Genomic DNA, 22,553 nt, shown 5'->3' with positions numbered 1-22,553 from the left:
TTGGTGCTATTGGACAGGAGTGGTAAGAGGTGGGCAGCCGGGGAGTGAGCGGGGTGGAGGAGCGCTCAGAGGATGAGTTGTTTTTGTTTTTTGGGGGGGTTTTGAGAGAGAGAGAGAACAAATGGTGGGGGGCAGGGAGGAACAGAGAGAGAGAGAGAGAGAGAATCCCAAGCAGGCTCCACGCCCAGCATGGAGCCCAACGCAGGCCTCAATCTCATGACCCGAGATCATGACCTGAGCTGAAATCAAGAGTTGGACGCTTAACCGACTGAACACCCCAAGGATGAGCTTTTGCATCAAAAATGAAGAAAACACCAGAGACACAAAAATGTGTATACACACCCTCCACCACCACCATCAGAAAGGAAAGGCAGACCCTCCCCCTTTCCATCCCCTGTTCTGCCCCAGGGCAGCAGGTGCCCAGTGGGACTCCCTCTCCTCCTCAGAGGAGATCCCGTGGCCCTTGGACCTGATTTTACCTCCACTCAAACTTGGTGGGATGTGCCCAGCATGCAGCCCCTGCGGGACCCTCCAAGGCCAAGAGGCAGAGACTAGGGGAGTAATATACTAAGGGAGATCCGGGTCCTTCCAGGGGCACAGGGGAACAGTGTGCCCCTGAGGACACATTCGGAAAGCATCTGAAGGACTGCGTTGCCCGAAGAGCTGCTCATAGGTTTTTCTGTGTCTTGAGATCAAGTCTGTATTCTCATGGCAAAATATCATCTACCCAGTCAGGCTGTTTTTGAATCTTTTTTTTTAAATCCCAAATGAAATAAAGTGGAAGTTCTTCCTATAAATCAAATGAAAGAAACTTGTCCATCAGAAACCCCTGCCTCCACCTCACCAGGAGGACCCCCTTGCCTCACAGGGGACTCCAAACAGACTTCCCCGGGTGGGACTTCTTGGGAACTGTCAGTTAAGGAATAGGCCAGAGGCAGAGTTCCCCCAATCAATTGCCCTGTCTCGGCCATCAGGGGAAAATGTCCTCCAACCAGAAGTCTGGGTTTTACTTCTGGGTTCCCACATAATTGGCCTCTGTTAAGTGCCCTATAAGAAGATCTGTCCAAGATTCTTGGAGAGCAGAGACTATGGGAGTTGTTTCTACAACAGTTCGAGAAGGTTCCTTTGTGTCATCTTCTGTGTCTCATTTCTGAAGTGTCCAACTAGCAAGTAGGGTCAGTTAGAACCCCCCCTCCAGAAGCAATCTGATGAGCCGGCACGTTTAGTCTGAAGGAACAATTGGGCTAAGACAGTGGAAAGTATATGAACTTCGGCATTCCCTAAACCTCAGTTGGGATGATGGACTGGCTGTGTGACCTCAGGAAAGGTACTCAACTTCTCTGGGCTTGGACTTCCTTATCTATAAAATGGAGATAATAATGCCGCTGTTGTGAGCAGTGAATGAAATACACATACGACGTGCCAGATGTTTGTGGGTACAGGCTCCTGTCTCCTCCCCTCTGCTACCTTCACCTCCACCCCACCCAGGCTCAGGAGCCCCAGATTGCCTCTGACCTTCCGGCAAAGTCAAAAGAGAAATGCAAAGAGGTGAATCTGATCCTGTGAGAGTCACAGAAGAAATCAGCTCCACGGTCAGAATTACCTGACCCTCTTAGTCCCTCTGCCCATGTAAACCAGTGGTTCTCAGCTTTAGTTCCGATAGGAATCACCTGGGAGCTGGTTTAAACTCCAATTCCTGGGCTCACACCTGGAATTTCTGCTTCAGTAGTTCTAGATGGCGCCCAGGATCTACCTATTTAAGAGGTCCCCTCCACCTCCCACCCTGGGGACCCTGATTTGGTGGTGGTCCCTGGACCACACTTGCAGAAGCACTGAGATGGTCAGGGCTTGGTGGGGAAGGGGGGTACTGGGGAAAACCACAAAGAAGGCAGGCATTCATTTGTTTATTAGGAGAAAATTTTTGCCATCAGTATTTAATCACACACACCCAAAGAGAGAAGGAACCATAACAGGACTCGTCCAAATACAAAAAAAAAAAAAAAAAAAAAAAAAAAAAAAAATCCAAACCACCAACCATAAACACCTCAGCCATTAGCTTCAGTCAGCCTTTCCATCCTGACATCTGAAGAGCTGGGGGGCGCTCTGGGAATGCACAATCTCTCAGACCAGTGAGGGGCCTCCCGGACCCCCAGTCCACTTCCCCTGCTGCCCCCTCAGCGCTGAGGTGACATGCCCTGGGCAAAGCAGAGGTGCGCCCACCCACCACTACTCCCCGACCCAGCTCCCTTCCCAGAGGGCGTGGCACACGGTCAGTACTTAGTAAACGTCTGCTAACCTGAAGTTAGTTGGGGAAGAAAGTGGTGGAGCAGCTTCTATCAAAAAGCTGGACCACCGGGAAGGGAGACGCAACGGAGGGGACGGTCATGCCACCCCCAGGGTTTGCGCTCCAAGGGGAAGTCATAACTGCAGTAAGAAGGAAACTGGAGAGTTAGTCTGGGTTCCCAGCCAGGGGAAATCACTACACTGACACTAGGGTCTGAGAGCAATGATTTCCCCTCCTGCTCCCCACCCCTGCCCCCCGTAGACCCACGCCCACTACGCAAACCGCACCAATCTGACACTGGAGCAGGTCCCCACTACAGAGGGGGCACAGAGGACACCACTGCTGGTGGCCACGCCCCCCAGGCCACGAGGGACAGTGGCACTGAGGTCCCCGCAGACCACACCGCCCTGGGAACGGCTCACACCTGTGGAAGGAGACATTGAGTCAGAATTCTCTTCCATCCCTGACATGACATGACCCAGAATTCTCTGGAACCAATGATTTACTTTCTTCACATTCGGAGGGACCAGCAACATGAATCTTTACAACTCCAGGCAAATCCAAACCCATTGCCATCTGCTTCTGGAAGGAATGTGTTTAGCCAATGGGACACCTAAGTCTACTTGAACCAGACTAATGTTGAGATGTGTTTATACAATCTTTGAGCAAAAACTGATGGTCACAGTGGAGGAATCATCTAGAAATATGGTTGCTGCAAAGATGAGAAGAACAGATAGACAGATAGTCCCTACCCTAAGGACTGCATACACATTGGATTATTAAAGATAAAGACTTGAGAGTTTCCTGCAGTGGCCCCAAACGATCAGAGTCAACATCTCGTGTTTCTTATCAAAACACGCTGCCACTTGAGGAGTATTCTGTGTGTAAATCAAAGACTTGGGCTATTTTTGCAGAACCAGCTGGGGGGGACGGGGCAGAACTTGTCACGATCACTAGCTTAGGTTTCACCTATGTTCCAGATGGATCCGCATAGGGGCCAAATATTTTGGACAATCCATTTGTCCAGATCCCAGAGACCTCAGCCCCTTTCTCCCCCACCCAGTGCCCCACAGACAGACATTCAGTCACCCATTAGAAGCAACCCAATATTAACACCCAAAAGAACGATGCCCATGACATACACCCAACTTACAGATATTGACGGAGCCCACGCCTTCACACAAGCTGCAGGGGAGAGAGGGAGAACATTTAGAATGGAGTTCCTCAGCTCCTGCTCAATTGGGTCTATTCTGCCCCATCCTGAGTGAAGGGAGCAGAGCTGAGGGGCTGGCGGCATGCTGCTTACCCACTGCAGAGAGCATCAGCGTTGCCCCCACTCCCAGGGACCCCAAAAGGACAGGGGAATGTTCGGCTGCAGGACCTAAAAGGCCACTTTATGCCTTGTTTGCTTTTCGGCCATGGAAAGTTGATGTACTGAAAGGTGGACATGGGTTCCAGGGGGGGTTATCCTCCTTGTCCCCTGGCTGGAAATTCCAGCACAGCCAAATAGGTAATGGGAACAGCCACAGCCTAACTGGCCACCTCCGGGTAAGAAAAAGCTTGCGTCTCATTCTAATGGATCCATTTTATCCCATGAGTCTACATACCACGCCAGATATCCACCTGACTTGATAAATACAGAGGGAGGCAGGAGGGTGGGGTGGTTAAGAGCCTGGACTCTGGAGCCAGACCTCCTGGGCACAAATCTAGCTTCGGTCAAGCACGGCACAAGTCCAGCAGCAAGGCTAGCTGCCTTGGGTGCCACCCACGTCAGATCTCTAAAGCTAACCTGGTTAATAGGGAGCCTCTGCGTGGTACAGCCCTGCCTGGCCACCCTGGGTAGAGAGATTCTTATTCTGATCGTAACCTGCTCCTACTTGGGCTTACTATGCACATTAACTCATTGAATCCTTGCAACAGCCTGAAAGGGGGGGGGCGGTTTATGATTACCTATTTTACAGTTTAAGAGGCTGAAGCATAGGGGTTCAGAGCTCGTAAGTGGTAGAGCTGGGATTTGAGCCCAGATGGTTAGGCTCCCAGCCTGTGATCTTCACCTTTATATTCCACCCCCCCATCTAGCCTTCTCCCTGTGACGGAACCCAGCTAGGGGGCAGTCATGTGTGGCCACCTCTAGGCGAGGGGCCCCGTCACTACCCCCGGTGTAAATCCACATTGCTCCTTCCGTTGCTGATGTCACGTGCCCCGATTCTTGGCTCAAACTGTCAGCACAGCCTGATGGGTCCTGTCCCTTTCCCACCCCCTCAGCTCTTCTACCTCCTCCTCTGAGAGGCCTCTAACAGCCTCCCTGGGACACTAACCCTGGTCACCTGGGGGATGGATTTATGTCCGGCCCTGTCTTTTTCCTGCCAAGCAAGGACGCTGCGCTGCCCATCTCCATTTGCTCGTCCTGAACACAGGACTATAGGGCTCCTTGTTTGTGCCCCTCAAATCAAATGGCCTTTAACAAATCTTCTGAATGATTCCAACTTCTGCAAACCCCTGTGATGTGATTGTGGAAACATCCTTCCAGCCAATGGGGTAAAGCAGTTGTCCTGGAACGAGCACGAGGGGCAGCCAGAGGGGCCGTGTAGGAGGGGAAAGATCACTGGAACGCTAACCAGGAGACTGGTGTCATGTAAGCGTAGCCACTACCTAGCTATGACCTTGGACAAGTTCCTTCCCCTCTCTAGGCCTCAGTTTCCCCATCTGAAAATGGGGAAATGGTTGGACTCCACGATTTCTAGAGTCTTTCTGGAGTCTTTCCCAGTTTAAATGCTCTCCCTGGAGGATTACAGTCAAGCGAGGCGCTCTCCTAGCCTCGGGTAGGGATGTGCAGTGACCCTGAGCCCCGTCCTCACCGGCTCTCCTCGCCCTCCAGCAGCTTGCGGTAGGTGGCGATCTCCACATCCAGGCCCAGCTTGGAGTTCATCACCTCCTGGTACTCCTTGAGCAGGCAGGCCATGTCCTGCTTGGCCTTCTGCAGGGCCTCCTCCAGCCCTGCCAGCTTGCACTTGGCATCTCTGAGGGCCGCCTCGCCCTGCTGCTCCGTCTCCGCCACGGCGCCCTCCAGCTTGCTGCGCTGTCAGGGAGGAGGAGGGAAGGGGCTTGAGGGTGGTGCAGGCTGTGGGAACCCTGGTGGGTCCCCCACGGCCTCGGTCATCCCCATTCAAAATGGTCAACTTGCAAACTAACTAGGCAGGGCAATAATGGCCCTTTGGAGCTTTCTTCCTCCATTTTTGTACCACTTTAATGTGAAATGCAAGTCCCTGGTGAGCCGTCAGAGGGAGGGAATGTTAGCACTGGAACAGGGCTGGTAATAAGCAGTGATATTGTCTTGTGTTTGTTCACCGTGGTTAGTTTACAGGCACTTTCACAGCTGCTACCTTATCTGCCTCCAGTTACTCTGTGAGCTTGTCGGAACAGGCATGGTTATTCCCATTATGCAGATGAAGAAACTGAGACTCGGAGAAGCTGTGACTTGCCCTAAGCTACCACAGTAATTCATGCCAAGCGCAGGTTTTCATAGGCCACTGTAGGGGGGCCCATTCTCTGACCCACTGAGATCAGCGTACTGGCAGAAGTCCCCACGTCAACACCCAACATACTAACTACAGCCCCTCCTTCTGCCCCACTTAAAGCAGAAAGAACTCCTACATACAACTCAACAGCAAAAATGAAAACAAAACCCTAATAATCTGATGTTCAAAATGGGCTAAGAACTTAAAGAGACATTCCTCCGAAGAAGACATATAAATGGCCCATAGGTATATGAGAAGATGCTCCCCATTACTCATCTTCAAAGAAATGCAAACCAACAGCACGAGAATCACCTCACGCCTGCCTGGTTGGCTATTATCACAAAAAACAAGCTAAGTGTTATCAAGGATGTGGAGAAATTGAACCCCTTGCAAACTGTTGGTGGGAATGCAAAATGGTGCAGCCGCTATGGAAAACAGGGTGGAGGGTCCTCAAAAAATTAAACATAGAACTACCCTATGATCCAGCAATCCCACTTCTGAGTACTCATCCAAAAGAATTAACATCAGGATCTCGAAGAGATATTAGCTCGCCCATGTTCACTGCAGCCAAGACATGGGAACAACCCACATATCTACAGATGAACAGATAAAGAAAACGTGGTATAAACATACAATGGAATGCTAGTCAGTCCTTAAAAAAAAAAGAAATTCTGCAATACACCACAACATGGGTGAACCTCAAACACATTACGCTAAGTGTAATAAGCCAAATACAGAAAGACAAACACTGCCTGATTCCACTTACATGAAATTTCTAAAATAGTCAAATTTTAAAAATTAAAATAAAATAGTCAAATTTATAGACTCACACAGTGGGATGGTGGCTGCCAGCGGTCGGAAAGAGGGAAGATATGAAGTTACTAATCAATGGTCATAAAGTCTCAATTAAGCAGGATGAATAACTCTAGAGACCACACTGTCAACAATTATGTATTGTACACTAAAAAATGCATGAAGAGGGTAGATCTCATATTAAGGGTTCTTACCACAATGACATAAATATTTTTTAAAACCATATTAGCATGCAAGTGAGGATAACTTCCAATCTTCTCTCATTTTACTTCCAGTACCATTCCCATATTTTATCACCTCAGCTATGAATAGCAATAAATTAATTGTGACACATCTTACACAGTGTTTATGAACCACAACACAGAGGAAGAGGACAGAAATTGAGCCACTGATATGTGAAAACTCAGGATTAGGATAGAGGTTGCATTGGGGCGCCTGGGTGGCTTAGTCGATAAGCGTCTGCCTTCGGCTCAGGGCGTGATCCCGGCATTCTGGGATCGAGCCCCACATCAGGCTCCTCCGCTGGGAGCCTGCTTCTTCCTCTCCCACTCCCCCTGCTTGTGTTCCCTCTCTCGCTGGCTGTCTCTCTCTCTGTCAAATAAATAAATAAATAAAATCTTTGAAAAAAAAAAGGATAGAGGTTGTATCACAAACCAGTGAAACCAGTGGGTAAAGAACGGATTACATGATACATTTTCTTACTGTCTGTAGAAACAAATTAACCTAAACCTTACTCTTTGTATATACAAGGATTAAAGATCTAAATGTGAGAGGTAAAACTACAAAACTAGTTGAAGAGAAGCAAGAGGATATCTCTATGACCTCAAACCTTCCTAAGTGTAAACCATTAAGGGAAGAGCTGGTGGGTGTGGTTAAAGATTTCTGTTCTGTAAAGGTCACCAGCACAAAGCAAACGGACAAGTGACAGCCTGAGAGGAGATGAACTGCAACATGCAGAACAGACAAAGGGTTACGATCTAAATGGAATGGACATGGAACTGCTGCAAATCGTCAAGAAAAAAGACAGGAATCACAACACAAAAATGGGCAGATGATAAGAATAGGCAGTTCTTAGAATGGGAAATGCAAATGAGTAAGTAAGCCTATGAGGAAATACTCAACATTACTCATTAACCAGAGAAATGGAAATTTAAAAAAACAACTTGTTGCTGGTTTACACCTATTAGATCTACAAGAATTGGAGTCTGATGATAGTGAGTTTGAGTGGAAGTCCCCACCTGCCTCTGGCAGGACTTTGTGCCAGCACAGAGCTCCGAGGGTTCTTCTGGGAAGTAATTCAGTGACTATCCTACAGCTCAACATTTCCATTTCTTCCTTTATACCTTCAAAACGTTTCTCATGGAAATGTACAGGGAAACATGTATACATGTATAAAAATACACAAAAAATGTTCATGATAGAACTGGTTGTAGTAGCAAAGACTTGGAGGCAAACAGAGTGGCCATCCATAGGGGAATGGACAGGAAACTCTGGCTTACGAATGTTAATGCATTCAATACCACAGAAAAGATGAAATAGATCATTTATAGCAACATGCATGGATTTCAAAGACTTTGAACTGGCTACAGGAAAAATCAGATGAGATTCATGGCATAATGTCATTATGTAAATTTAAAACACTAAGAAGTTTATATAAATTTATTTTAAAGGATTCATATGTATGTATGTAAATATATGTATGAAAGAGGGATGTATATTAGCTGCATGAGAATGAGTCTGGGATGGAGGGGAACAGAATGAAGATGAAGGAGAGACCACATTCAATTATAGAGATGAGCAGACGGTGTTAGGGTGCACTTTGAACAGAGTGGCCTGGAACCAGTTCAGGTCTGTGCACCTCAAGTCCATCCAGAAAGGCGGGGAGAAAGGCAGCAGGACACAACCTGCCCTAGACCACGTCGTCTAAGGTATGCTAAAAGGAGAGAAACGGTGAAGGGATAGGAAGGGAAATATGAGCAGAATTCAGAGAGGGAAGACAGAACAATCCTCCCCCTAAAATCTTTTGTGCAAACTTCAGATGCAGGTGGTTAAAATAGAAGCCTCTCCAAAGACCGCGGCAGCCCGTCCAGGTAGGAGGAAAGCAGAGAGCAGATCAGAAGCAGCAGGTACATCCAGTGAGGTCTCAGCGCCCCCTGACCTGCTGCTTGGCATTCTCCACCTCCGCTGTCAGCCTCTGGATCAGGCGGTTCAGCTCGTTGAGCTCATCCTTGGTTCTGCGAAGGTTCTCACCCTGCTGGCTCACCGTGGCTTTCATCTCCTCGCACTGTGGGTTGGGGGACCAACACTGAGAAACAGCCAATGGTGGTGACATTGCTGGAGGGGGTGCTGGGTTGTCACTATGGAGAGCCAGCCCACCGTTCTTCTGCCATGGTCCCACCTCCTACCCCCGCTCTGCTTGGGCCTGTGCTGTGGCCCCTCTCAGTGTGTGGGCACCTGTCCCAGGGAAGCTCCGGGTTCCAGCTATCCTTTCTGCCTGATGGGCAGCCCAGCCCTCCGGTTCACCTTGTTTTGGTACCAGGACTCAGCCTCGGCCCGGCTGCGGCTGGCGACGTCGTCGTACTGAGCCTTGATCTCAGCTACGACCGAGTCCATGTTGAGCTCCCGGCTGTTGTCCATCTTGACCACCACCGAGGTGTCCGAAATTTGTGACTGAAGAAGGTAGATTTCCTGTAGGGGACAGCAACCTGTGCCCTCAGCTCCAAAGCTCCCTCCGATTCCCATCACTGTGGGTAACAGGCCCCATCTGAAGCTTCAGGAAATAAACTGGAAAATTTCAGAGGGGAATTTTAAGAGAAAAGGGCTGGAATTTGGACCATGGCCTCAAGGCAATGAGGAAGGTGGAATTCCATTAAAGAAAGCCTGGATCAACAGAGGCAGATTTCTAGGGATAGAGGCAAAGGGGATCACTCCTCCTGGGGCCCCAACTATCCAGATCAGCTCTAGCTATCTGTATAAATCTAATCAACCAGATAATGGACAGATTCAGATTCCTGGCTTTTCTAATTAAGTTTTCACACTACCTGAATTAATAAGATATTTTTATCTCTACATACCTATGCCTACATTGTCAAATCTCCACTTCATGTTGTACTGTGTAGACAGGCAATGAATCAGTCTTTCAAATCATTTTAAAGGAAGGGCATCACCCATTTCTATTTTGCAAGGAGGCCTGAGCAAGAGAAAATCTCTTTTGGTCACAAAAGGCCCTAGAAGAGTTAGGGATGGGCAACCCTCCCTCGAGCCGAGGGGCCACCCAAGCCACAACCCAAAAAGCCCTCCGCCCGCTCCTCCCTCACTTGCTCTTCTGGAGATGGAAAAAACCCACCTCCTCGTAGAGGGCCTGCAGAAAGCCCATCTCCTCTCTCAGCGCCTCCACGTTCGCCTCCAGATCAGCCTTGCGCAGGTAGGCACTGTCTATGTCCTGGTGGACACACATGGCAAAGGGTGGAACACAGGGTCACTCAGTGCCCCTGGACCTCTGCACTCTATACGGGGCCCAGAGGCCATGTTCTGGCCCACTCTTCTCCTATCACAGAAACATCCATGGGACCACCTAGGAATAGGGAGTGGAGAGAAGTCTGGCCCCTATAGACTTTTTTCAGATTTGTCCAGAATTGGAAATCTTTCTAAAGCAGGTAGCCTAAAATCAAGCCCAAAATGTAGACTGCTCCCACTGAGCCAGACTGGCCCATGGAGCATGACCATGTGGTGGCCACAGGGCCATGAGTGCACGCCCCAGAAGGTCGTCCTTGGCACCCAGGTCAGGCACCACCCAAGTAGCTGACTCTCATGCCCGAGACCTCATGGTGCTGCTGTCCGGCTCTCTGTAGACTCCCTGATTAGCTCCCATGGTCACTTTTACTCAATTTCATTCTCACAGGGACACTGCCGACCAACTGGCCTCCATCTGTCAGGGGACTCAAGTGCCTGGCCACCATGACTAGACTGACACAATCCTGGTGAGTCTAAGAGAGGCCCCCAGCATCCAAGATTTCATTCCTCCCCACGTGGGAAGAGTCACTCACCTTCTTCAGCACCACAAACTCATTCTCGGCTGTGGTCCTGAGAGCCACCTCTTCTTCATACCTGAGGGGAGAGAGCACAGGTGGAGAGGCCCTTGAGGAGGATGGCTTTGGCCAGAGAGCCCTAGGTTTTCAAGACTCCTTGGTTCTATCCTTCACTTGCTGTGTGACTTGGGAGAAGAGGCTTGGCCTATCTGGACTTCTATTTTTCAGTCACAAAGAACCCACCAAAAGGACACAGGACATGGAGCTGAGGTCCCTGGTTTCTAGTCCAAGCTTGGACTGAAGTTGCTGCAAAACTCCGGCAAGTCATTGAATCTCTCTGCATCTTGGGTTAAACTGCCTGGTGTGCAGGAATTTTCTTTGGACGTATTTGTGGGATGAATGGAAGACTGATTCTCCGGTGGTGGGGGGGGGGTCTTTCAACCCGAAAATTGTACAAAACATAAAGCTCCATGAAGCCATCCCCGTGACATTCTCTTCCCTCCCCCAACACCCAAGGACTTGATATACTGGAAGCACCCTACCGAGCCCAGACTGCTGGGGGGCATTTCCACAGCCCTCCTCCACCACCTGGCACATTCTCTTACTCCTGCCCATGAAGTCATTCCTGCAGCAGCCCTGCCCAGCCGGCGGGAGAACCAGAGTTCTCACAGCACACTTTCTACAACTTTTTAATGACAGAGTAATTTGGGCTGCTATAAACTCTGAGCTGTGTAATTACTGGCCCTCACACCCCCTAGACTGGGAGACAGACCTTGCCACCTGCAAACAGAATTGTGTCTGCATTTGCTTCCCCTCAAGGAAAGTGTGAGGCCATCGCTGGGCCCATCTGGATAGGAAAACCTGATCTTCCAAGATCAGAATTTCAGTTACCTCCAGTTAGTATTACCAGGACTGATCTATGTCAGAATTGCCCTTCTTTCTGTGCATATCCATCAGGTAAGGAGGAGCAAATTAACAGTGACCTGGTGAATTTAAACTACGTAATGGCCAAACCAAACAAGTCAGGTTAAAACGAAATTTTTACATGGGCCTTTGAATTGCAGAGCCTTGCAGAACAAGAGCCTGGCGACGTAACTACAGAGTAAATGAAAGAATTATCCAAGCTCATCAGATACCTTGAATGGCATCGGCCGGATCATCTTCGAGATATCTCCCTAGGGACCTTTCTTTTCCACCCATCCTAGGGCTGACTGCTCCCAAGTTCTTCCCTCCAGCCCTGTGATCTCTACCCTCCCATTTCATCGTTCCTCTCTCTTGATCTCCCCAGGATGGGGCCCACAAGAGCTGATGGAGCAGGCTGAGAAAACAGAACCACCTGAGCCATAGCCTGGAATGACCCTGACCTCCAGCCATCTCCGCCTCTGGGACAGTTGGGTGGACCCAGCCAAGACCTGCCCCACACCCATAACTAGGCCCGGCCAGGCTGCACTCACCTCTTCTTGTAGCCCTCCAGCACCTCCTGCACGTGGTTGAGCTCCGAGGCCAGCCTCCCGCTGTCGGCCTCCACACACTCAGCCTCCCGCCTCAGCGTCTCAAGGTAGCCTTGGAACAGAGGCTCCAGGTTGTTCTTGCAGCCCTTGCGGGTCTGGTAGAACTGCCACTTGGTCTCCAGCAGCTTGTTCTGCTGCTCCAGGAAGCGCACCTGCCGCCCAAAGTAGAGGAAAAAGATTCAGGGGGAGCCCAGAGAGGTGCCCAGGATCCCAGAGCCCTCACTGCCCCTGGGGAGGGCCCCTGACCTGCAGCAGCCCTGTGACCTTCTCCCGAAGGCCAAATCATTTGGCAAAGCCCGGAAGTGCAGGTCATAACTGTTCCCCCAGTCAAGTTCCCTCCCCCATCCCCATCTCCCCATACAGCACACTATTTGTGGTGTGTTTATTGTGCACAGAATGAACTAACATCTGATCCTGCAAAAACACCCCAGACCGTGGCAGGGGTGGGGGTGCAAAAGTGGCCCCCTAAAGATGATCACAACCTAATCCCTGGAACCTGGGAATAGGTTACATTACACGGCAAAAGAGACCCTGCAGGTGGAACTTAGGCTATGGCCCTGAAGATCAGGAGATCTGGAATTATCCACGTGGCCCCAAAGGATCTAATGGGCCATTTAAAGTGGACGAGGAAGGCAGAAGAGTGGAGAGGTGCACAGAAGGAGGTGGAGGAGAGACTCAGAACCTGAGACGGCCTCCACCACGATCACCGGCTTTGCAGGTAGAGGGAGAAAGGGCCTGGGTCAAGGAATGCCAGTGGTCTCTAGAAACTGAGGACAAGCTTCGGCAGCGAGCCCAGCAAGGGAACAGGGACCTTAGTCCTACAATCACACGGAACTCAATTCTGCTGAAAGCCCGCATGTCCCTGAAAACAGGTCTCCCCCAGGGCCAACACCTTGGTTTCAGCCTCATGAGATAATGAATCCGTGTTGTTTTAAGCCACTCAGTTTGTGGGCATTTTTATGGCAGTGATTTAAAAATGTACCCACCATATTCTCCCTCACTCTGATCCGGGGGCGTGAGAGCCCAGCCGGGGGGCCCTGGACCAGGAGTTAGGAGACCTCCCATTGCCTGACCCTGCCACTAACCAGGCCCCTGTGCCTCCTCCTCTCTGAGCCTCGCGGTAAACTGAGGCAGCGGCAGTACATCAGCATCAGCAAGTGCACACTGGCAGGCCCCAGGCTCTTTCTGCCCTGCAGGCATGCTTTGTTTCATAGAAATCAAATTCATTGCCAACATTTAATAATTGAGTAATTTCAGGCCAGAATCTGGATCTCTGTGCCCGTGACAAACCAGAGGCTCAGGCGATGCTGGGCCTGGGCCTGGCGGTGAGTCTCAGCAGCTGCCCCTCCAGGCAGGTATGAGTCTCAGCTTGGCTTCATTCGTGTCCTGCCAGGCCCCATGCCCTTGCCAGCCCTATGCTAGTGATCTCCCCGCTAGCCCTAACCTTCTGGGAGCACAAGCCCAGTAGAAAGCAACCCTCAATTGCCCATTCTTGTGGGAAAGAATCCAAACCCTAATTAACCAAAGGCATCTGCCCTGGGTGGCCACCTGCAGATCCACTTGGCTTGCCCGCTCTGCAGGCTTCAACCCACCTGGGCAATGTACTTTGCACCCCCGGAGCTCATTCTGAGGAGGTGGGGGGCTGTCGGCCGCCCCAGGGGAGGGAAAGCCAGCCCGGGGCAACAGTCTGAGTCTCTCTCCTCAGACTGGAACTGACTGCTCACAACAGAGACCGCGTAGCCGGGTGCTGCCCAGAAGGCCATGTGCAAAGGTCCTTGCACGCTCGGGGCCCTCGCTATGCTCTCAAGCAAATTAGGCAAAAGGGCGGCTCAGGCAGACGCAGTCTCCTGCCGGGGCACACAGCCTGGTGAGCAGAGCACAGGCTGGATTTCCACTCCCCACCAGCACCCCACACCCTGGTCCGTGTGAAATGAACACCCCGCACGATGTGCTGATGGCAGGAAGAGCCAGCGAGTTAAGAGCACCTCGCTTGCAGAGATGCCCATTCCTGATGGTGGCATTTATCTGAGAGCAAAGCTCCCATGCACCGTCACCCTGTGTGCGTTCACTTACAAAGTCCCTGGGTGTAGATATGCACACCCTGCAGCCCTGGAAGATGAGCCTTTCCTGCCCTGGACTTCGGTGGCAGTCCTCCCCCAGAGAGGCTGTCAGCTGGGCCACCCCCAAGGCAGAGGAAACAAAGCTCTGCATCCCACCCGAGGGACTGCAACATCAGCAAAGTACAATTCAACAGCCCCTCTTGGGCCTTCCCCTGAAGTGTCTCAAGTCACTGTCTTTAATCTGTGTCTGTATCATGTGGGGAAGGGCCAGAAGTCCTGGGAACTCACGGCCTGCCTACCATGTCCCCAGTGGAAGGAGCAGGAAAGAAGCGTCTGGTCCCTCCTCATCCTGGCTCCCGTCTCCACCCTGGGACTGGGGGCATCTCCTCTAGGAGCGGGATCAGACACCAGCCTAGCACACAGGCCCTCTCGCCCACCCCCTCTCGCTGTGTGATGGCTGAGATGCAGAAGAGCAGGCCACGGACACGCTCTCAGCTCTCGCTGGGCGGGGAGCAGCCGCAATAAGCACCTTGTTCTCTGCTGGTTTCACGCCCGTTATTGATGGCATTTCACTCTGCTGGTAACATTTGAAAACCAAGAGCCCGGTTTGGTCATGTTCTCAAGGCCACATGCTGATGGTGAGCAGGCCGGGGACTCGGAGAACGGGAGGCCAGCTCATCATTGGGTTCCGAGTCCCTTGCCCGTTCCTATGCCACAGCCCCAGGGAGCAGCCCGCAGACCCACCTTGTCGATGAAGGCAGCGAATCTGTTGTTCAGACACTTGATCTGCTCCTTCTCCTCCTGCTTCACGCACTGCGCGTTGGGGTCGATCTCCAGGTTGAGGGGCGTGAGGAGGCTCTCGTTGACTGACACGCTGGTGATACAGGGCGGGCTGGGCCCACAGAGGCCCCCTACCCGGTAGCCGAAGCTGCCCCCGCTGCGCAGAGGCCACCCACAACTCACCGCTGTCCGCGGGGACCCCACGGCGCACAGGCTCCGGCTGCCAAAGCCCCCGAGGTGCCTGTAGCCGGGCCCCCCGGGACTGCCCCCACGGGAGGACACGGCCCCGGTGCAGCTGCGGGCCGAGGGCTTGGGCAGGATGGCAGAGCAGGCGCTGAAGTTCCTGACCCCGTAGCCGGGGCCGAGGCGGTAGGAACGGCTGGCCATGCCCCCGTCGGTCAGGCAGGGCGGCGCAGGGAAGGTGGAGAGGCCTGAAGCGTGCACGTCTCACGCTGGAGACCTGTCAGTGCCCCCGCCTTTTATGGGGCAGACAACAGGCCTCCCAACAACATAAAAGGCAGGAGAAAGTTATTAATGCCATTTATGAGCGTGGGAATCTCCCACTAGGCAGACCAAGAAGCAAAGCTGAAACTTGTCTCCTTTAATAAGCATGTGCAGGAGACCCCACGTCACAATAACCTGCCCCCTGCTGCCTTCTCGGTCCCACAGGCCTAGACATGGCTCTCCAGCCCCTAATTCCCCTCCCACCCTGTGAGTCCACCTGCCATCATTATCCCACACAGGCAAGTGAGGGCTTGGGCCGGCACATCCCTGAGACGCCAAGGGTCCGCTGTCCCATAAGGTCAACGGGCCTGTCCTCCCAGGCAGATTACACGTTTCCCCCATGAGGCCGCAAGGATGCCTGGCTCATCTATCCACAGTGAGAACGTGCACGGTGAACTCTTCTAGCCTTCCCTCTTACTGCATTTCCTACCTTCTTAGAGTCGAGTCACTGGGGCTGGTGCAGCCCTTTGGTGAAGAGAGCATGCGTTAGCTACTTTTGTAGCCTTCACGGCAACCAACACACACTAGGTCCGCAGGAAGCACTGCTGGAATTGACTAGACTGGCACAGGAAGGAAGGGCCAATATCGGGAGAGCATCTTCATCTAGTCCACAAATGCCGATTCACCCTCCACTGCGTGCCAGGCCCAGGAGCTGTCCCCGAGGAGGCGCCTTTCATTCACGGGCAAGTGCTGAGGTCCCGCCAGAACAAGGCCCTAATCTAGATGCCGAGGGAAATAGAGCTGGACAGAGCTTTCCCTTGAAGAACTGGGTCTCCTGGGGACACCAAACAGAGGTAGGAAAGATCCGTGGCAAGAGAGGGAAAGACGACTGATCAGGGAAAGGGAATGTTCTTGGCTCTCCGAGAAGGGCCACTCATGGCAGGTGGAACGCCGCAAAGGAGGTGAGACCTGAGGCGGGGCCTAGAAGATGATGGGACGTGGCCGAGAGAATAGAAGCGGGGGTGCCAGGAGGGCCAGTGCGCAGGCCTGGCAGCCAGAGAGATTACCCGGTAATCTTTGCCAAACCAAGCTCTTAGCCAGGGCGGCTCACCCCCAGCCTCCCACCCCAACGTCACACCCCGGAACGGCAGGATGGAAAGGGGACGCAGGGGGGAAAACGGCTGCCTGCTGTCTTGACTGTAATGATGCCTAAGCCTCCAGCAATCCGGTCCCCTGAGTAAAACCGTCATTACAGAGAATCTCTGCATACGAAGACAAGAACAAGGAATGGTCTTCCAGAACTCCCTCCTGGGGGAACAGGCTTGGGGAGGGGGCATAAGAAAAGAGCCACACAGAACAGAGAGAATGGGGAGGGTCTTTTGGCTTTTTCTCTCACAAATGCACGCACGCAGGCACACCTCACAGCAGGAGGACACAGAGGACAGACTCGCACTCTATGTGGGGAGCGCAAGGATGGATGGTGAGGGAGCAGGACCCGGCCCAGGAGCTCCAGTCTGAGAGGAGGCCCTTGTTTCTGGAGGACAGAGCTCCAAGGCTGCACCAAGTCACAGGATGGGCTGAGGAGACACCCCATGCACTGACTTCCTGCAGAACCAACTTACCCCAGCCTTTGGCTCTTGTGGACACAGAAGCACAAATCGCACACTAACCCTAACTGGGGGAAGGGGAGCTGGGTGTGCCCCAAGCTGAGAGAGCCCCTCCACGGTGGGCAGGAGAACAACAGAAACAAAACAGAAAGCAGAACTCAAAACCAATGTTCTACATAAGAACTAGGAAGATCGGTAGGAGAAGAAAGGAATAAGGAGAGGGGGGGTAATCAGAAGGGGGAATGAAGCATGAGAGACTATGGACTCTGAGAAACAAACTGAGGGCTTCAGAGGGGAGGGGGTGGGGAATGGGATAGGCTGGTGATGGGTAGTAAGGAGGGCACATATTGCATGGTGCACTGGGTGTTATACGCAACTAATGAATCATCGAACTTTACATCAAAAGAAAAAATTAAAAATTAAAAAATTAAAAAAATTTTTAAAAACCTGATGTTCTAGAAGGGCCTGCCTCACGCTGGGCTCTATTTGTTTCCTTTTCTTCATTCAACAAGTACTTACTGAGTACCTACCACGGCCGGGCGCCATTCCACGAGCTTGGGATACAGCAGGGAATAAAACACAGAGGTGTATGTTTCCATGGGCTCCCGTTCCAGCGGGAGAGATCGACAATAAACTTAGAAAGGGAGTCGATTATATATTTGATGGTGATACGTGTTGTAAGAAGAAGAAATAGAACAAGGAAGAGGGACTCAAAAGAAGTGGGAGAAAAATGGGGTCCAATTTTAACAGGGTGGTCCGCGTCGGCTGCCCCGAGAAGGGGACGTTGAACAACGGTTTTGAGGAGGTAAAGGGAGGAGCCGGTGCAAAGGCCTGAGGTGGAAACAGGCCCAGTCTGAGCAAGGAGGCCCGTGTGGTTTGAGCAGAGAGAGTGAGAGGGAGTCCTGAGTATGGTGAGTTCGGGGGATACAGAGAGGGAGGGGAGAGCGCCAGTGGGCCCTGTGGGACTGGGCCCGTTCCTCACTGTGCCCTATTGCTTACCTGTGTGCGCCTGAGCTGACCTGACCTTCCAGTCCCAAGCATTGCATGGGAAAAATAAAAGCAAACCTACTTTGGTGCCTTTGAAATTGAAATTATTGACCCACCTTCACACTGGGTCACTCCAGAGCACGCAGGAACTCATGGCAGAAGGCTTCCCGCTGTCCCGGACCGGTAGCATCTCTGGTGATCCAGGCGTGGTGTCCCCTCAGGAATAGTTCCTGCTGCATTCTCTAAGGGGGCCTCACACGGATATTCCCCAAGATAGAGAACTGGGTTAGGCTCATTCATCAGCACCCCATTCGGAGCACCCCTGCTGGGCAGTCCCTCAACAAACCTGCCTCCATCCCCGATACCCAGGCTGGCCCCGGGCCCCTTTGGCCCCAATACAAATGTCTAGCCTCATCTCTCTAATCTTGCGGCCTGGGTCCCAGGGCACAAAGACAAGCACCTTGGACCTCTTTCCCCGGAAAAGCCTCCATTCCGGGCAGGCAGAACTTCCAGGCTTACAAAATGTGTCCCTGTATTCCTGTATCCTAAAGAACAATGTAACGGTTCTAGTAAGACAGGGGCACCAAGCAGGCTGGGGAAGCTGACAGGGAAGGGGACTTTACAGTGACATTGTTTAGAACTAACTGCTCCTGCTAGGTGAACATAAAAACAAACTGATTTTTAGTCAGTTTTATTGTTTTTAAATTCTCTACCAAAAAAATGCACCCCTGTGGCCTCCATCCAGGGCAGACCGGTCCCACTGCACCCCCACCCCTTCCCATACACCACTGAATGGCTCAGACAGAGCCAAAGGGTTCCCTGCTCACAGAACACTGCTGAGGGTGTAGACTAGTGGGTAGGACAGCTTCCCCCTACACGGTTACTCAGGGACCCAGGTTCCGATGAATGCTGTGATTCCCCCACTCCGCTTGGCATATGGAGAGCAAACCTCGGGATGTGGGATGCTGGATGAATCACCAAAGGAAAACTGGAGATCTCCTGTTATGGGGCCTGAAGGCTCCAGCTTCAGGACACTTGTTTTTCTTACTGACACCGCCACATTATGAGGGTGCCCAAAAAAAAGTCCAGAAAGGTGGATCTCGGCTTGAATCTTCTGCTGTGCCCAGCCCCTGAAGGAGAGTTGGCGGTTCCTGGCCAGATTCTGCGGCTGGAAAACCACCAGGGCTGGGAGTGTAGGGGACCCTGGAAACAGAGAACACGGCTGTGGAGGGAACCCTGCTCCCAGCCAGCCCAGGCTGCCCTGCCCGCATCCGTCTTCGGCCACAAGCCTTTCCCGAGCACCTGCATATGCCTGGCAAGGGCATCAAGGCACACTAGCTGATGCTCTGGGGACCAGGGTGGCCGCTGAATACCCATCTGTGAGTGAGCCCCTGGCCCAGCACATCGACTCACCCATTCGTTCAGCAATTGCTTATCAAGCGCCTGGAGGTCATGCGTTGCAGGAGATGCTGGTGACACTTAGCTGGGCAAAAGCCAGGCCCCGCCCTCCAGTGGCTCACCGCCTACTGGTCACAGTGGGAATCCAACATCTACGGCTCAGTGTGGTCGCAGACATGTGCAAAGACGCCAAACCCCTTTTAAAGGAAATGACCCCGAACCAAGTCTGCAGGTGCCCAATGCCAGGGGACAGTGTGCGCGAAGGTATGAAGGGACGCCCAGCTGGCTGAGTGTGGCTGGAGGGCGGGGCCTCCCCTGCAGAGTGATGAGGAGGGAGGCAGGGGGGAGTATGGGCAGGGCCCAGGAGCTTCCCCTCGTCTGCAGCAGAGAGTTTCATCTGGCTTAGATGATGGGTGGACGGATGGGTGGGTGGGAGGAAGGTGACTGGATGCACAACCAGATCAACTAAGAAGTGGGGCGAAGACCAGATGGTGAGAACATGATCAAAGGCAGCAAATCCAGCCGGCAAGCGATCACGTGAAACAAAACGAGAAATAACACGGCCTGAGCTAAGACCGTGTTGGAGGGGATGGAGGAGAAATGGAAGGACCACGAGGTGTCCCAAGGGCTTGGCCGTCGGCTGGATGTGGGATAAGCAAAACAGAAGACAGAACGGCAAAGAGCAAGGCAACTGCCCTTCCCTGAGCCCTACCGCCCCCCCTCAGCCCCCATCAGACGCCTGATCACAGACCTGCCTGAGCGCGTGGAGAAAATTAACTGAGACGGCCGCGCGGAGCCCCTGGCACAGCCAGCGGTACACACTGAGCACTCAGCCGGTGGCGACACTTGCTCTTCATCCCCCTTGGGGTCCCCAGCCAGTGTGCACTAGAAAACAGCCCATCCCGCAGGGCCCGTCAGCACAGGGACAGACTGTTCAGTACGTCACACTGTGTCCGCTGTGCGGGTCACATGAAATACGGGTGTGACTCCACATCGCGCTCAGCGAAGCTCTGCCCCAAGGAGCACAGTCGCTATTGTCTGGTGGCTGCAAACATGGGGCAGGGACCTATCAACAACAGAGGGCCAGCTCATGGCCAGAAGGGGGGCTTCCCCTTGCATCGCAGCCTTGAGCTGGCCGTGGGGCATGAGGATAGGAGTTTGGGGGTCAAACTTCAAGCATTTGAAGTTTTACTCTGAGTAACACCTCTTTCCCTCGCGATTTCAGATCAGCAGAAGGTTCCTGCCCCCGGATTACATCCCTGCTTCTAAGATGCTCTCAGGCAGAATGAGGGAAGAGGACAGACAGCCCAGCACAGAGTAAGAACCTGGGACAGGATAGGAAGGGCAGGGGTGTCGGGTAGAGCTAGGCAGGGGGGAGGCAGGAGCAGGATTTCTGGGGCTGGGGTCATCAGAAGACCATGTGCGTCATCAAGGAAGATGCAGGGGGATTTGAGGAGAACAGCTTTGGCTCTCCTGCATCTGAGAGGGGAGGGAGACACGGGCTCTTCTTACTTCCAGGCTGAAGTAGCCACTAACAAGCTATGAGGCAGATGTACAATAAACTAAGATATTCATCCTGGTGAATGGAAATCCAGCAGACTTTTCCTGTGGTCCCAGAATGGCAGCCAAGTCCCAAAGCTGAGCACGAAAGGGTGTCAGTCCCCCAAGATCTAAGAAGCTACACACGGGACCCGGCCACCACCCGTCGTGGTCACCAGCTTTGGCGGGAGGAGAGCTGAGACGGCAGGATCAGCCTTGCCAGTGTCCAGCAGCGGGGAAGGCAACACGTGGCCAAACGTTACAAGGCAGCACCGTGGGGGGGGACCTTGCGGGGATTAACCCTTGAACAAACGGGTACATGGAGCCAGCACCCCCATGGTGGCCATGGAGCCTCCCGCCCCCACCAGCTGTCACCTAAGCAGAGCCCTGCCTGACGGTGTCCCCTCTGACGCAACACACGTTGGAAATCTCCCAAAAGAAGGAGGCGATGAAAAGACCATGCCCCACAAACCAAGCCAGGGGAGCCATAAACACGCGAGCCGGGGCTGGGGGCGGGTGGTTTAGGGGCTGAGAGAGAGAAGAAATTGTATCATGAATTCAGAATGTCTTCACTTCTGGAATAAGATGATTCTAATAATCAGAAGTGGTTGCAAACCCTGAAATCTAGCCAAGGGGTCCGTTCCTGTAACTGCAGCTGTGCCAGGAACCACCCTGAAACTCAGCAGCTTTAAAAAACTCAAGAATCTGCGGTCTGGGAAGTGCTCCACAGGAAAAGCCCATTTTTCTGTCCCAAGGAGCTCCTGCACTCTCAGGCGTCACCTACAGACTCATGGTGTCCAGAGCAGTGGCCGCTCCTGTCTTCTGCTGCTCGGACCACATAAGCGGGAGACTGCACTGTGTGAGCCCCCTCAGTGCTGGCCAAGACACACCCAGGGCTGTCAGGGCTCCCGGGGCTCCGAGACCCAGCCCTGCGAGGTGCCTTGAGGAAGAGGACGCCAAGACAGAGTGGGGGAAAGAGCGGAGGGCGTGTGTGAGGCAGCTGTACCCACAGGCACCGAGTAAGGCTGCCAGGGCACAGGGCTGATGTCACGGGGTGCCCAAAGAGAACAGTCAGTGGGCTGGAGTGACAGGGGACTCAGCTTCGGGCTCTATTTAAGGGCCATTTCCAGGGCTTCCCAACCCGGCCCATGGAACAGGGAGGCAGCTACCTGCCTGCGGGGTGCGGTGGGACACAGCACCCTCCAGAGTCCTCCAACCCCAACAGCTCAGAAGCCTTGCCGGAGAAGGACTTCGAGGAGACAAACAGGAAGAAAACTTGGCTCAGAAACACTGATAATTAGCCTTCTCCTGTCTTCTTCCAGGAGCTCATCCAGCGGCATCACACCTGCATGACGTGCAAACCCACTTCACATACCCGAAGCCCTGGGCTCTGAGGCTCAGGGAAGCCCCTGGGGCTGTGTGAGTCACCCCTCTGCTGCAGAGGTACCTTAGAAAAGACGCTCCCGACTGCCAGAACTGCCACGCTGTTCCACTGGAGGGCAGCCCAGCCTGGCCGCACAAAGCACCCAAGCCATCATGTGGAAAGCCCCTTTCCTCCAGGAAGCCTTCCCTGGTTGATCAACA

At 52.8% G+C, this 22,553-nt stretch overlaps 1 protein-coding gene across 1 annotated transcript; it reads right to left on the bottom strand.

Moving 5' to 3' along the window:
• Positions 1-1,239: 1,239 nt before the first annotated feature.
• LOC103675506 (keratin, type II cuticular Hb5-like) lies at positions 1,240-15,381 on the bottom strand. Its single transcript, XM_008704605.2, has 9 exons — positions 14,959-15,381; positions 12,098-12,306; positions 10,662-10,722; positions 9,962-10,057; positions 9,139-9,303; positions 8,774-8,899; positions 5,143-5,363; positions 3,438-3,469; positions 1,240-2,708 (listed from the first exon to the last, which is right to left on the bottom strand). The coding sequence occupies exons 1-9, from the start codon at positions 15,379-15,381 to the stop codon at positions 2,557-2,559; spliced, it is 1,485 nt and encodes a 494-aa protein (XP_008702827.2). The 3' UTR covers positions 1,240-2,556.
• Between the last annotated feature and the right edge of the window lie 7,172 nt (positions 15,382-22,553).

The sequence above is a fragment of the Ursus maritimus genome, unplaced genomic scaffold (assembly GCF_017311325.1).
Source record: "Ursus maritimus isolate PB19 unplaced genomic scaffold, ASM1731132v1 scaffold_26, whole genome shotgun sequence".
Lineage (NCBI taxonomy): Eukaryota > Metazoa > Chordata > Mammalia > Carnivora > Ursidae > Ursus > Ursus maritimus.
This window is presented reverse-complemented; position numbering and strand designations above follow the sequence as displayed.